The following is a 15,985-nucleotide window of genomic DNA, read 5'->3' as shown; positions in this document are numbered from 1 at the left end:
GGGGATCGTTGGCAGGGACCGAAGTCGCGTCGCGCCTCCCCCGTACGCCGTGGAACCGCGCTGGCTCCGGGACTCTGCTAGTACTCGGGCTTCCCCAGGCTGGGGCTGGAACCCCGGGGGCCCCCCAGGGCCAGCGGAACGCCTCCTCTGAGCAGGCGGTCCGCTCCTAAAACGATTTTGTAGGGCCTTACGGAGCGGTTGGACTCCACAGATAAGTCCAGGGCTCCCACAGCCCAGTCGTTCCAGGCCTGGGGATGGGTCACCTCTCTCTCAGCCCAACCCGCCCCCAGGGTTTGAGCCACAAACTGTTAAGACAGTGTGTTAGTTTGACTGGACAATGGGGGAAAAGAATCATGAAGAGGGTACAGCTAACCAGTAATAGGTCTGGGGGGGGAGGTGAAGCCGGGGTGAGACACCCCTCCTCCTCACCACCGTGGCTGCCCCCTCCATAGTCCCTGGGGCTTTGGAGGCGCTCACCAGAGAAGAGCCAGGAGCTCTCTTCTGGATGAGTTAGGAGACCGAGTCCCTGAAAGGTGGCTGCAGATGGGAGGTCAAGTACATGCCACTCCTTGCCAATGGGAGAGTCTCCAAGATCACTCAGGAGCGAGTGGCTTCTGTGGGGTGTGGCCAAGCACAGTACAGTGAAGGGGCAGCTGCCAGCTGTTCCCTGGGCTTGGAAGTTAAACCATCACCGCCGCGGTCAGCCTCGCTGAGGTGGACAGACCGCCCCACCCCCCACCCCCAGGCAGTGGCCGGCCACCTCTCTACAGTTTCTGGATGCTGGCTGAATACATGAATGTGCCCCTTTGCACTCTGTTGTTTGCCCTTCTTGCTCCCAGGTGAAGTCTAGGCTGGAAACCCTGCCCTGATGCTGGGACCAGACAGGAGAGAACAACTCGCACTAGGACTTCATTGTTGGTCATTCTTGTCATTTTTTTAAAAAAATGTTTATTTCTGAGAGAGACAGTGAGCCAGGTGGGGTGGGGCGGAGGGACAGAGGATCCGCAGCAGGTTCCACGCTGACAGCAGAGCGCCTGATGTGGGGGTGGGACTCATGAGCCTCGAGATCATGGCCTGAGCGGAGGTTGGACTGAGCCACCAAGGCACCCCATAGGCCTTCATAACTGGGCAGTGGGGGCAGGCAGGGCCCAAGTCTTCTCCAGTCTGACCACGCCCCTCCTGAACTGCCCACTCACACTTACTCCCATCCCATCCACCGAGGCTGCTCCCCGACACAGAGGGGCTGCCCTATCGAAGGTGAGCACGCAGGGAAGTGGATCTAGGAGGTGGGCTGAGCCGGGCAGGCCTCACTCCCCAGGTTTAGCCTTTGGCTGGCCAGGACGACCCTGCAGGCTCTGTTGGGCCAGGTCACTCCTCCATCCCTCTCCCTCTGTTCAGGGAGCCTAGCAGGCTCCTGGCCCCAAGCCAGGGAAGCCCTCACTGTGACATGAGGATTTATGAACATCACCCTATCTAAACACAGAGGGGGGCCCTGGGTTTATAGACATGAACGGGCTGAAGGCCGGCAGCCTCTCACTTAGGGGTGCAAGGTGCACGCTCCCATCAGTGCTCTCTCTGCCAAACCTGGGGGCAGTGTAATCTTCCTAAGGTCAAATGACACCTGCAGCCTGGGGGGAGAAGCCCTGTTGTGTGCAGGGCAGCAGCAGGCCCTGCTGAGCCCTCCTCACAGAGCATGTCCCCTCCGCTTGGTTTCCCGAGGTGGGGGTGGCTCCCCTCACATCCAGCCATTCCAGCAGCCCGAGGCACACGAAGGGCGGGGCATGGCAGTGACCCCAACGTGGAGGCTGTGGCTGCTGGGGAAGCCAGGCCCAGAGGCACCGAGGGCCCCCTGATGTCAGCTGGTCCAGGGAGCTGTGAGTCACGTGGCCCAAGGACTGGGTGGTGTGGAAAGGTGTATGTGAAGGCCTGGGGGTAGCCATGTGGCCGGCAGGCAGGGAAGCCACTGCTCTCCTCCTCCACTGGATGACACACCGGAAGTCTGTGCCGAGGAGCCCGGGCAGGGGAGAGGGCTCCACATGAGGACAGTGACGTGCAGAGAAAAGTGAAGTCACACAACAGGGAGCAGACCAACCTGAAGTCAGGAGCTCGGCGCGCAGGGAGGGGCCTCAGAGCCCGGAATGACAAACGGGGAGCTTGACGGTCACTTCAGGTGTTTTATTAGTTTCCCGGCAGGGCCGGAGTCCAGGTAACGCTAATGCAAACCCAACTGCTGCACCCCTGCAAGCCCCAAGTGGAGCTGAGCGCGAGCACCAGGAGCGGACTGGTCAGAGGCGGCCGGGCCTGGACAGGGGAGCACGAGGTCGCCCTCGCCTGGCGACAGGAGGGTGCGGCTAGGGCTGGAGGGCCCCGCCCTGGGTGAGAGGAGGTGGCTGCATGCCCGTGGCCAAGGCCATGCCCCCCACACCCTCATGCTGAGCTCTGAATCTATCTGGACAATAAAATAAAGTGCGTTACTGAACAAAGAGTGACTTGCAACCAGATCAGAGAAATCCCAACTCTTTTCCTTCAGCGAAGAGAAGGAAACGCGGTCCGCGTCTGCCAGGACACCAGTGAGGAGACTGTTGGCTGAAGAGAGACAGAGTAGCAGGTGGGTGAAGGTGACACCGGGAGAACCGGTGTGCACTGGGGGGGGGGGGGGGGGGGGCTGGAGACACGCAGGCGGAGGGTAGGGTCCTCCGCAGCCTCACGTCGGATCACAGGGGCCAGAGGACATGGGCCACACTGGCAGGGACTCTGCTGCAAGCCGGCCACTCTGCACCTCTCCCGCTCCCAACTGACAGCTCTGCTGAGGCCAGACCCACCTGCCTGGCCCCTGACCTGGAGAGCCGACAGATCTTGTGTGCCCCTCGCCGGGTGCACTTTGAGGTACCAGGCACAACCCTTACCACAAAAGCAGCCAACATGCAGAGAACGGGTAAGGGAGCGTCTCCCAGGCCCGCCTCCCAGGGCAGAGCCAGGAGGCCCTCAGCACGCCCGAGTCCGGGCCGGCCTGTCATGTGGGCGTCATGCAGCTACAAGACGTGGCCCTCGTTAAGGCAAAGAGGCATCAGGGTGCTGCTCACAAGTCTCTGGGGACCCCAGAGCACACGTGCAAGGTCTGATCTCGACCCCTGTCCCGGGACCCCCACGGCAGTCTCGGCGGCCCTCACTGCAGGCCACACCCCTACTCTCTCACGTGGCCCTGCGCCAACGGCCAGAGCTTCTGGTCCTAGATAGCCCAGCTCGCCCCACGCAGCCCTGCTCCGAGGCCTCTGCGGTGGGGGTGATGCTTGGTGGGAGCCACCGCTGCCCTCCTGATGGGCCACCGAGTCTGCAGCTGTGGCGGCCGTGTGGCTTGGCAGGAAAGTCTCAGGCACTGAGGTTTACTTCCAAGAACTGACTGGGGTCTGTCCACCCTCACCCACCCTGTGCCCACTCGGTGCCCACTCCTAGGGACTCTGGGCGGGAGGACAGGAAGTGGAAACTAGTCTCTCTCACTCCCCTTTTACGTTGTTTTTATCATAAAAAGAAATAAATAAAAGTCTTCCGGGCACAAATTACTGATAACTGTTATTACAACCAACGCAGACTTTAAAATTCCCACCTGGGTGTGTGGTGAGAGCGAGAAGGGTGGGCAGCGAGCCGAGCCGCAGCTCAAGCAGACGGGAGGCCGACGACCCCGGTGCCGCTCAGTCTCCGCCAGACCGGGGCTACGGCACGGGGAGAAGCGGCCTCATAGGCAGGGTCTGCCTGGAGCAAAGGGACAGCGCACCGCCCCCACTGGAGCCACGGGAGGGGCAGGAACAGAAAGCATCCGGAGGGAGGGGAAGAGAAAGCTGGATGGCAGCAGGAGGGCCTCCGCGCCGCCCGACCCCAGGCGAGGCTCCGAGGTGCCTGGGCCTTCCACCACCTCGAGGCCGGGGCGGGGCGGCCGGGGGGACCACCATGCCGCTCGCGAGGAGGCCGCTGTCAGCCCACAGAGCACCAGGCTGGCTCTCCCTCCACGGAAGCCTGGCGTTGAGAAGCTTCGTGGGTCAGAGACTCGAGGGCAGCCCCCCTGCCCCGCCCTTCAGGCCTGCCCACTGCGGGGCGACAGTCGCAATGACCCCGGCTTCGGAGAGGGCTGCGGGGGCCGCGTCCCGCCAGCAGGGGCCGGGGCCCTAGGTCCTAGGGAGGCTGCACATCTCGCAGTGGCCGGTGCCCGGCTGGTTCATGAAGGTGCAGTGCTGACAGGCCCACATGGCGGCCGCGGCGGCGTGCGCGGAGCCGCCCACGGCCCCGTACTCCTGCAGGCCTGGCAGCTGCACTCCGACCGTGCCTGCGGGAGGGAGAGAAGGGCATCATTCACCGACTGCGGGCGGGCGTGAGGAGGACGCCCACCCGCCGAGCGCGCTCGTGTGCTGCCCCCAGAGCAAGCGGAGGCCCTCAAGGAAACCACCACAGCACGGACGGCCAGGGTGCCGGGACCCCCGCTGCGGACCCGGCTCGTGCACAGAACCCCGCTAAAGAGCCAACGCTGTCGTCCGCCGAACCCGAAGCGGTCCCCCGTGACCAGCTCCACCCCACCGCCACCCTCCCCGCGTGCTGTGTCAGTGGCGCTCTCCTTCCTACTGCCACGTGTGGGTTCTCTGTGGGAACACCCGGCTCCCCACTGCCCCTGAGGGGCCTCCGGGCGTGGACACTTTGGAGCCATATGAACAAAGCTGCCTTCAATATGCTTGCACACGGCCCCGCGTGGACCTGCATTCTCACGTCTCGGGGGAACCCGGGTCGGGCTCCCTGAGTCCCGGAGGCCAGGACAGCTTTCCCGTGCTCGCAGTGGGGGCAAGCTCGTGGGCACATAACGCCACCAGTTCCCCATCTCAGCCGCTCTGCGCGTCCCTGATGACGCCCGACGGTAACTTGCTATCACCGCTTTTGGTGAAATGTCTCACCGTTTTTTTTTTAAATTCAAGGATGACTGACATACGACTTTCTATTAGTTTCAGTGCCCAACACAGTGACCTGACAGCCCTGTATATTACCCAGTGCTCCCCCTACGTTATTCCAACATCCCTGACTGCCCCCGGGGCTGTGCTGCTCGACCCTGTGCTCAGGGTCCCCGAGCGTTCCTGGGCTGACGCAGAGCACTCGGAGTGTTAAAGGTGTTGCCATCAACGTTTCTGTGTGAGGCACTGGAGGAGGGCTGTGGGGGCCGGAGGCTCACACCAGGGGCTGCGTGCCGCCAGCGGGCACCAGGCCACCATCCTCCTGAGGACAGAAGGCCGCAGGCCGTCACTTCAGGGAATTTGGTGGGAACACCTTGTCCTCTGCCCTAGAAGGTCTGCGGTGACTCAGAACACCAGGGCAAGGGTACAGGCACGTGGAGCCGGCTGTTACTGGTCTGTCAGAATCATACAGAAAGAAAACCTGGTGGGCAGGGCAGCACGACAAATACTAGGCCCTTCGGACCCCCAGGGATCACAGCATCGAGAGCGAGCAAGAACTCTCCACCTGGCCTCCTTCACAGCTGAGATCCCACTGAGGTTTTCCTCGACTAATTTTGGCTCTAATGTCTACCCCCTACATTGAGGAGATGGTATGAACACCCCCTTCTACGTATTTGCCAAGTTGTCCCAAGAGAGTATCCCGGTGCCTCTCAAGGCCACGGGGCAAAGGGCTGCACCGCGGCCGCCGCTCTGAGCGCTGGGCCGGACAGGTCAGCTGCACCGCACACATCGGTCCGGGCAGCGTGCGGGCTCGGGCTCCGAGACACAGACCCCCACCTTCTCCTCTGTGCATTTCCCCTCCTTATCCATCAAGAGAGTCCGGAGGACCAGCAGAAAGAAGGGAAAAGGAAAGCCCGAGACCAAAGGTTTCTGGCCTCTCAGCACTTAGGTGAACGCACGGTTTCTGCTTATCTAAAAAAGGGCTTTCAAACCGCTAAGGCGCTGGGCGCTAGCGCACCCCGAGCACGTGTGGGTGCGCGCCAGAGCCGAGTCCCGCAGGCCCGGGGCCTCTGCAGCACGCGTGTCACAGCACCGAGAACGTCTGTGCTCGTGGGACTGCCCGAGCGGAGGCCACTTACTACAGAGCTGCTCGATGGTGGCCCACTGCTCGGACTTCTTCCACGTCTGCGCGAGCTCCTCGCTTCTGGTCCTCACGGCCTCCAGCAACAGGCTGATGCTGTCCTGCAAGAGCCGAAGCTGAAGGCCCGCCCCGCTCTGCCTGTGGCGGGCGCTCCCGCCCAGACACGCCTCAGAGGGATTTAGAAAACCTCACGGGCCATCACACACAAGTGCTACAATGTAAGCTCTTCCCAAAGAGCCCTCCCCTGCTGCTCTGTCATTGGCCAACCAGTGGGCTCAGCCACCGGGACGCTGAAGTTCGCGTTCCGACTGAGGGCCTGGAGGCCCAGATGGCGTCCGTGGTCGTGGGGACCCCTCCACCCTCACGCTCTCCCTGGAGGCTTTCTCACCCAGGTCTGTAAAAATGCTCTCTAGATCCTTGGTCACCAGTGTCAAAGTGCAGAGAACTAAAATAGTTTATACGATGAGAATCTATAAGAAGGCTTTGGGGGGGGGGTCGCAGGGGCTCCCCAGAAAAACGTCTCCAACAGGTGGCTGCAAACAGTACCTGCCTACTGGCTCGGAGGCCCCGGTGAAGAGCCCAGGCTCCCGCCACCTGTCCAGTTGGACGGGCAGTGGTGTGGGGCCTGGGGCTGAGGGGCCGCCCCAGGGTGCCTACTATCAAGTATCAGAAGTGGGCAGTTTGGGGACAAAATACAGACACAAGATAACCCAGCAGACACAAGAACAGCTCCAGGCCACCGGACGTGGGAGAGCAGTGGGGACGGAGGGCGGCTCCGCCCTGCCACCTGCAGGGAACGTGCATTCAGGGGCTCAGAAAGAATTCGGTCCCCTCTCTCTGGTGTGTCCTTGGATCTCCGGCAGAAAAACAGCACAGAGTAAGTCAGGGCCTCCTAGCTGGACCCCGCCGCCCGCCACCCCCTTCCCCCGCACTCTCAGACGGCAGCCAGTGTTGGTGACACACGCCCTCTCCTGACAGCGGGCCTTAGAAGTGCCAACCACGCAGCTGGTGCTCACGGTCTGGGCGCCGGCCAACTTCCTGGGCCTTGGCGATGAAACCAGACTGACTCGGGAGGAGGAGAGAGATCAGTAAGAAGCAGGGGCCAGGATTCTGAAACTGCTAGAATTACAGAAATTCTGTAAATCGTTGGTCTCCAATGCTCCACGCTACAGGACAGAGCTCAGTGTCGTCTGCCTCCCGAGGGACTTGAACAGACGGAGTTGTCCTCCATCACAGGGGGCAGACGCGTTCACAAGCTGCTTCAGTGCGAAGGCTTAGTGTCAGAAGTCCATTCTACCAGCGAGCCCCTTATGAAAAGCCACTGCCCACAGGACACAGGGGGACTGTGACCTGGCTTCATGCCCTGGCCTGAGAGGCAAAGCAGCATCGCTTTCGAGTCAAACCGCACGCAGGGACCACCAAAGCCAGGTGCACAGTGGGCGTGCGCACTCAAGGGCCGTACCTGCAGGGGCATGACCTCATTGGTGACCAGAAACAGCAGGAGATGGAAATCCGAGATGGTGTCCAGGAACACGGAGGATGTATTCTGGGACAGATAGGTGGCCAAACTGTGGAAGTCCTAGAGTGGTGAGGCAGAAGAACACGGTGAACCGGAGCGTGCCGTGGCCACCCCAGCACCCAGACAGCCGTCCGTCCCCGCCTGGGACACGGCCCAATGCAGAGTGTGGACCCAGCCCTCCTCCATCTTGTTCTATAGCCACTGACGGGGACCCAGGCCACAGGAACACACGTGGCTGCGGCACAGGCGGTGGCCCTCAGTGCACGTGACACATTGAAGTATGTGTAAGAGAGCACGTTTCCGAAGCTGGCCCAGCGGGAGACACGTTCAGAACAAGACCCCTCGGGGGAGCGGGCTGCGAGTGGCCAGCGGCAGTGCTCACTTGGGCAGCGTGACCTGGTGGAGGAGGAACTCTGTGCGCAGAGGGATTACGTGACACTACACCTTCAGCAAAACTAAAAACAGGAGGTTCAAGAGAGTCACCCAGTAAGCGGCTCTGCGCCTCTGCAAGCACCCTGGGTCCCCGTGCGGACAGATGCACCTAGGAACAAACATGTGTCCCGGACCAGCCGGGTGGCAGCAAGAGGCAGCCTTGGCAATGCCGCACGGCCTCCCCTGAGCCTCAGAGCGAGGGGCCACTGCGCGGGATGTGCTGCGAAGCCCCGGTGGCCGGGCTCCCCGAGGCCCACGTGGCTTGGATGGTGCGTGAGGAACGCAGCAGGATGACAGGGCAGGAAGCCAGAGCCAGGAGAGACATCTCCACGAAGGGATGACGCTGGTCAACAAACAAATGGTACAGAGGTTGTTGGGAGAGGACAAAGTGGCGGATAAATCTGGGGAAAAAAGAAGTCAGCCGTCCCGGCTCTTCGGGCAGACCCGCAGGCCTGGGGCCTCACGAGGACTGGCCTCCGTGGGATTCGCCAACCCCGCCCTGGAGTCGGTGTCCCGGTGGATCAACAGTGTCTCAGAAAAGGTCCTAGCCGGGTTTTGCCATAAGAATCAATCAGGGGAGTGTAAAGGCTTGGTACTTTCTGGAAAAACAACACTGACACTAGGTAAACAGGCAGTAGTTATTTAAATTAGGTTTCTGAAGACAAAGAGCTTACCTGCGTTTCACCCAAAACATCCCGGTTCTCAATAGGAAATGGATTTTGTGAAATAGAAAAAGTATAAACTGGATCCTTGGGGAAAGTTGTTGTGATCTAACGAACAAAAACACAAACCCGTGATCACTTGTGCGGCAATCGGGGGCGGGCGGCCCTCAGCGCCCCGAGCACACCCTCCCCCGAGCTCCGAGTCACTCACAGCAGCGCAGAGGCCCAACTGCTCCACACTGGAGGCAGCGGCTGCCCGTTAACGACACCCCTAAGTGAAGCCCCCAACACTCAGGGCTCTGGGAAGCAAACCGAAGAATCGTTTTTGACAATTTTAAAAATCGTGCTAGGGGCGCCTGGGTGACTCAGTCAGTTAAGCCTCCAGCTTCAGCTCAGGTCAGATCTCACGTTCGTGGGTTCGAGCCCCGCGTCAGGCTCTGTGCTGACAGCTAGCTCAGAGCCTGGAGCCTGCTTCCAGTTCTGTGTCTCCCTCTCTCTCTGCCCCTCCCCCTCATCTCTGTCTCTCTCTGTATCAAAAATAAATAAACATTAAAAATTTTTTTTAAATAAATAAAAAGTAGCTACAGATAATGCAAAGACAACTTTGAGTAATCTGTGTTTGGGAAATTTAAAAACACTCTAACTCATGAATGAAAGAATAATAATGTGAACTTAAAAAAAAAATCGTGCTATCTGCGGACACTTTCTGTACGCTGGCCAGCGACAGACCAGAGGGCACGCTGTGGGCGCTCGGCGGCCGAGGCCGGGGCACTGTCAGGGCAGCCGCGGCAGTGGGGCACGTCCCGGCAGCCGGGCGCAGCGAGCAGCACTCCCGCTCCGCCTCCCGCCAGGCTGGGGGCACGAGGGTGCCTCCGGAGGGGAACTTTGCCCACACACGCTGTACTAACAACAGAGAGCATTTAAAATCTAGCACATAATCAATAGAAAATACAGGAGGGTGGTAAATGCACAATAATCAAAACAAATAGTTTTCTCTCCTCCAGGCAGATGCGCCCCACCCCCAGCCCCACCCAGCGCCCCAGTGCGAGGCGTCAGCCACGTTTTGGTTGACACAGCTTCCCCTCTGCAATGTGACCCCAGCGGCAGAGGATTACACTTCATCCAGATTTAGAGCAGCTATTCTGGTTCCTTCGGGACTATTTCTAGAAGATGAAAGCGCTGCTCTGGTCTGTTTTCGGTGGAGGCAGCGGCTGCCTAGGGCCGGCCCGGGGCGCGCCAGGGCTGTGCCAGCACTGAAGCACGGGCTGGGCTGGCAGCGGTGGCTGTGGCCAGAGCCCTGATGGTCTTAAAGATTTTATTTTACTTTTTAAAAAAATTTTTTAAGATTATTTATTTTAGGAAAGAGAGACTGAGAGAGAGACAGAGCGCGAGCAATCAGGGGAGGGGCACAGAAAGGAGAGAGAGAGAGAGAGAGAGAGAGACCCCCAAGCAGGCCCCACTCCTCACTGAGCCCAACGCGGGGCCCCAGCTCACAACTGTGAGACTGACCTGAGCCAAAATCCGATGCTCAACTGAACGAGCCACCCACATGCCCCGACTGAAGATTGTACTTGTTTTTAAGTGTTTATTTTTCAGACAGAGCACAGGCACACACGCAGAGGAGGGGCAGAGGGCGTGGGGACAAAGGATCTGAAGCCGGCCCTGCGCTGACAGCAGCGAGCCCAAAGCTGGGCCGGAACTCACAAACCTTGAGATCACAACCTGAGCCGAAGTTGGATGCTTAACCGACTGAGCCCCCCAGGCGCCCCATTTAAAGATGTTAGTTTTACATAATCTCAGCCCCCAACATGAGGCTTTAACTCCCAACCCGGAGATCCAGAGCCACACACTCTGCAGACTGAGCCAGGCTGGCGCCCCGCCCACTCCTCTTTTATTGATGAGACCACGACCCGTGTGGCCTCCAGCCCCAGGGCCACGTACCAGCTGCGGCAGATGCTAGGCCTCACTCTGTCCTCCTGCAAGACACGGACAGCCCCGAGTGCCTACACCCACCAAGGTTCGGACACGCAAGCCTGTATTACCAGCCTCACTTCAGTCCACACCGCAGAGACACAGGTGTGTGGATGGCGCAGCGCATCCCCTTTGCGACGCCAGCAACAACAGCACACCTCCCAGGCCACAGATGTGGAGTTCAGAGAGGGCTTTCTTAGACTCGGAACCTCCCCTAGAGTGTGACTGAGCCGAGACCCCGAGGCAGTCTGAGCGTCCCGGACGCCCAGGGAGGCTGAGGGGCACCCGGCATCTCACCCCTGTTCCAGTGCCCCCCGCCCCGCCGGCTCCAGGTCCTCCAGCCAGTGCCCGGACGCCTGCATGGCTCCTCCACGGCATCCAGGCAGCGAGGCCCAGCCCTTCTCTTGCGGGACATAGTGGCCTGGGGTTCGAGGCCATCAGACAACCCTGGTCAGCCGTGGGACTGAGATGGATGAGGAGCGCGGCACTCCATCTGGACACCTGCTCTCAAGGGACTGCTCCCACCTCCCTGCACGAGAATAGGGGGCTCAGGTATCCTGGGCCACAATGTTCCTTCACACAAACTCACTGACACAGCACACTAAGCAAGAACTCGGTTGTTTTCTAAAAGGAAAGGGGAGGCCATGGGGAGTGGAGACCTCGGGAAGGGGCTTTACATCACGCCGACTCCTCCTAAGTGTATGTTCCATCAATCTGTTTCCATCTGAACTGCACCCCAGGTAGTCTAACAAACAGATGCCTTTACAGCCTAGGTAATAAATACGTTCTCGGGAGCTGTCAATTGGAACGAAGCACTGATGGGCTTGGCTCGAGGGACCCGCTGCTCCAAATGCAGTGATATTTTACAGCCTGAATCACATGCCCTTCCTGAGTCCAAACACAGCCCGAAGAGATCCTTGGCAGGAAGCAGTTAGGAAATGAGCCGACGCCCATCCCCTTGGGACAGAGCTGAAGGCCACAGATGCCTCGGGCACTGGAGCCCTCTGCGTGGAGGGTCAGGGCCACAACTCCAGCAAGGTGAGGGGTGCGTGGTGGGAAGTGGTGGGAGGAGCCAGCCGCCTTCTTGGCTCTTGGTTCCTGGAGCTCCACCCAGGAGAGCACAGCCACCTCAATCAAGGACAGTCACAGCCATCGGCCCCAGGGACCCGGGGACTGACTCAGGCGAGGGGGCCCACCGCGAGCCTGGCCATGGCAGCGGTGCCCAGGGCCTCACTGGGCTGGCTCCTCTACAGAGGCTGCCCGGCCAGGTCGCTGGGCTGGTGTTGCATTTTCGTCAGAGAGATGACAAACCCTCAACTGTTCTTAAGGAAATAAAAAAGCCACCTAGAAGAATAAACCCTTAAAATCGCCAGCTTCTCAGGGATAACAGGAGCTCGGGGATTCATATGCCTTCTGGGTGCCTGTCTTGGGGCCGGGCAGAGGGGCAACTGTCCACACCGATGCCGCCGCCACTGCAGGCAGCCCCCACCCAGCATCCCGGGGCGGTGGACGACACACACTTACATCTATGATCAGATATTCCACGGGCAGGGGCCGGGCCAGCTGGGTGATCTCATTGCCAAACTTGTCTATGTCCTGAAACAGGAAACAAAGGTGAGAGGTGTGAGCAAAGGTTTGCTGCCCAGCGACACGGCTGGCCTTTCACACGCCTGTCCCACCTGGCCAGTCCTTACAATTCTTGTTGAGGTTTAGGAGCGCCACAGAGGCACAGAGGCAAGTGTGCACGTGTGCGCCAGGCACCCACCTTCTGTGATGATGGCCTCGGCATGAAGGAGCGGCCGTGTTCTTGGTTAACAGGGTGTCCCCGCCGGGAGAGCGTGTTCTACCCCCAACATGCCCCGCACACCAGGCCTGCAGGACACGGGCCCAGGGCCCCCGCACGCTCCGCCTGTGTCTCTCTGTCCCGCACGAGCGCTCCCCAACCTCGGGTGTGAATGCTGGCTCCTAACGACCCTCCTCACACCTGAAATCCTGGCTTCGTCTGTGTACGTTGATAAAATAAATATGTACGCAAATGAGCACACATACACACAAATAGGCAGACGTGGAAAGCCCCCGCCACCAATCTGTCAGAGTCTAAACTTGTTCTGCTCCGTCAGATGCACAGAACATCAAGTTTAATTATGGGGAAAACGGCCAGCATGTGTTCATTAATCATAAAATGACAATTATATCTGATTTATGTCAAATATGCTGAGTTCAAACAGAGCTCTAGAAATAAATTCATAAGAACCAACACTTTTCATTACAGATTCTGTGAGAGGGGCCATGTTTTCTATCTAAATCATCACTTAGCAGCATATAAATCACTCTCTGAGTCACAGATAGATTATATATCCATAACTTCCAATTATGAGGCCTTCCATAAAAGTTTACACTTATTGAAGCTCTCAGGCCCGAAGAGAAGCCAGGCGGGTCCCCCGGGGCGCCACCTTGCAGGAGGACGCGCTGCCCCGCGCACCCGCACCTGCCCAGGGCCCGCAGACAACCGGCATCGTCGCTCCTAAGTGGAACCAAGTCTATCACCTGAATGGCAAGACCAGGGGTCCTATTTGGCCCCGATCCTTTGCTTAGAAATTAGTTTCTTCCCTGTAATACATCTCCATTTATCCACGCTTTCCCTCCCTATCTTCCAGTCCCGATGTCAGAGAGCTGCCAGCCAGAACCCGCCCCTCGGTTCTCCCAGAAAATGCTCCAAACAGATGTAACCAGGGAGCTAGCCAGGGCCGTTCGCCTGCATCGAAGGGCACCATCCGGAAACGACACACCGCTTTGTCTGTCTGCCTTCCTCTGAAGTCGGGGAAGAGTCACTTGTCGGGCCAGGTGGCTGCCCCCCCCGCCCCGCCCCCGCTCGGCTGTGCAGCAGTCAGGCTGGGCCCAGCTCGCCGTGGCCCTTCCGGCTTCACGGGGGCAGCCCGAGACTGGAGACCGCCGCATGTGTCCTGGGGCCCCAGAGGCGGCAGTTTCTCGAGAGACAGACAGGGTAGGAGGTGGGAGTCAAATACAATCAAACTAAATCACCATTTCCAAAAATTCGCGCTTGCCCCTACAAGAATAACCTGCAACAACTCATTCATAATTAGCCCATCTGGAATCCGTCTTCCAATCTAATTAAGCTCTAATATGCAGAACCATTCCTCCAGCACCTGCTCGCTTTAATCTGCCCCCCCAGGGGCTTTTCTTGTTAGATGCCCCCCCTCTTTTTTCTGTCATGCTATTCTCTTTCAAATTTAACTACCCAACTGCACCTTTCTGCTCCCCAAGAAAATAAAGGTGTTGCACCCCCTCTGTCCCCTGGGGGTTGGGAGGAAAACAGGTAAATTCTCTCTCTCCCACTTGCCTCCACGCTGATGCTTTTGCCAGCCTGTCCCTGGCCCTATACTGTACCTCAAAAGCAATTACTGTTTATGAGCGTCTGCAGCTGTCGGGCTGGGGGAGGAGGGGCTCCCAAACCCCCAGGTCAGCAGTTGACCAGCATCAGTGGCTTCACGTCCGTAGGGGAGCAAGCCTCCGGGAGAGGCCCTGAGTTGTGACATCACAGAAGAGGGCAGGCATCTCTGTCTTTGTGCAGGACAGGACAAGGGCAAACTCCACTGAGCGGTGGCACCATCTTGCTTTGGAAAAGGTGGATGAAATCGTTCACGCACTGCTTTTCTCTTTATTTTTATTTTAAGTTTTTGAGAGAAAGAGGAAGAGAAAGAGCATGAGCAGGAGAAGGGCAGAGAGAAAGAAAGAAAAGGGAGAATCCCAGGCAGGCTCCGTGCTGTCAGCGCTGAGCCTGATGTGGGACCTGAACCCAGGAACCAAGAGATCATGACCTGAGCAGAAATGGAGAGTCAGACCCCTTAACCTGCTGAGCCACCTAAATGGCCCTTTTTTATTTTATTTTTTTTTAAGTTTACTTATTTTTTGCTTTTCTCTTTAAAGAACTGGCAAGAAGGAGAACCAGTGGCACAGGCACCTTGATCCGAGACTTCACAGGAGAGAGGGAAAAATCAAAGTTCTCAAATGAAATTTCTCCAAGAATCACTGTCTAGGAAACAGTGTTGCTGAGGAGCAGCCGCAGAGTGTCTGCTGGGTGCAAACAGAACGGGTAGCAGACATACATTAGGTGCTGGCTGGATGCCACGTGCCTCCAACGCACGAGGAGGACGTGAAGGGCCACCAAGGTGAGTCATCCTGCCCGGAACCTAACGGCTGGTGGGGGGAGGCGTCAGGGACCAGTGCGTCCACATGAACCCAGGCTCTCTGCATGAGAATTTGGCCATTTCTGCTCAACAATGTGCTGGTGCCAGGGGACCATACCCCACCCGTGCTCCCTACCGTGGTGGCCCTGTGGCCACAGACCCCGGGCCTGACAGCAGACTCAAATGAAAACCCAGCTTGGAGATTTCAGGTACTACAAGATCCTTCTTCTTAGACTGGACGTTATGCTAATATGTTGTTCAGAATTTCTTCTCTTATTGGCAATTTCTTAATTGCTAAGAGTGCTTGAATAACGCCAGCAGCAAAAACAATCTCCTGTGATGAAAACATTTTGGGGGGCACCTGGGTACTCAGTCAGTTGGGCGTCTGACTTCATTCGGCTCAGGTCATGATATCATGGTTCATGAGTTCGAGTCCTACATTGGGCTCTGTGCTGACAGCTTGGAGCCTGAAGCCGGAAGCATCTGACTCTTGATCTCAGCTCAGGTCATGATCTCATGGTTCAGGAAATCGAGCCCTGATTTGGGCTCTGCGCCGACAGCACAGAACCTGCTTGGGATTCTCTCTGCCGCTTCACCGGTCATCCTCTCTCTCCCTCAAAATAAACAAACAAACTTAAAAAAAAAAAAAAAAAAAAAAAAGCTGGGGCGCCTGGGGGGCTCAGTCCGTTACGCCTCCGGCTTCGGCTCAGGTCAGATCTCACGTTCATGGGTTCGAGCCCCACGTCAGGCTCTGTGCTGACAGCTAGCTCAGAGCCTGGAGCCTGCTTCCGGTTCTGTGTCTCCTTCTCTCTCTGCCCCTCCCCCTCTCATGCTCTGTCTCTGTATCAAAAATAAATAAAAAACATTAAAAAAAAAAAAAGCTAAACGAGTATAGGGTCCTACCCTGACAAACACATAAATGTTTAACAGAACAATAATAAATAAATAATGGATAAATAAATCGTGGATCTCAATGTAAAATTAAACAAAATCACCAAGAGAAAACATAAGGTAATATATAGCTTTGAGATAAAGAATGATTTCCCAAATACAATGAAATGGTCAGAAATTATAATGAAAAAGACTCTGAACAGAAGCGAGTTCAGCCTCTCTGTATGACGACA

The 15,985-nt window shown here is 57.9% G+C and overlaps 1 protein-coding gene across 1 annotated transcript in view; it reads right to left on the bottom strand.

Annotated features, from left to right (window-relative positions):
* Positions 1 to 2,160: 2,160 nt before the first annotated feature.
* Positions 2,161 to 15,985, bottom strand: part of NPLOC4 (NPL4 homolog, ubiquitin recognition factor) — a 53,547-nt gene continuing 39,722 nt past the window's right edge. Inside the window, exons 14-18 of the mRNA XM_029927110.1 lie at positions 12,178 to 12,249; positions 8,695 to 8,790; positions 7,532 to 7,648; positions 6,068 to 6,170; positions 2,161 to 4,318 (exon numbers count right to left, since the gene is read on the bottom strand). Coding sequence (XP_029782970.1) covers positions 4,161 to 4,318; positions 6,068 to 6,170; positions 7,532 to 7,648; positions 8,695 to 8,790; positions 12,178 to 12,249 — 546 coding nt within the window. The 3' untranslated portion in view covers positions 2,161 to 4,160. The remainder of the gene's footprint in view (positions 4,319 to 6,067; positions 6,171 to 7,531; positions 7,649 to 8,694; positions 8,791 to 12,177; positions 12,250 to 15,985) is intronic.

The sequence above is a fragment of the Suricata suricatta genome, chromosome 17 (genome assembly GCF_006229205.1).
Source record: "Suricata suricatta isolate VVHF042 chromosome 17, meerkat_22Aug2017_6uvM2_HiC, whole genome shotgun sequence".
NCBI classification, from domain to species: domain Eukaryota; kingdom Metazoa; phylum Chordata; class Mammalia; order Carnivora; family Herpestidae; genus Suricata; species Suricata suricatta.
Note: the sequence above shows the minus strand (reverse complement) of the source record. Positions and strands in the feature narration are given on the sequence as shown.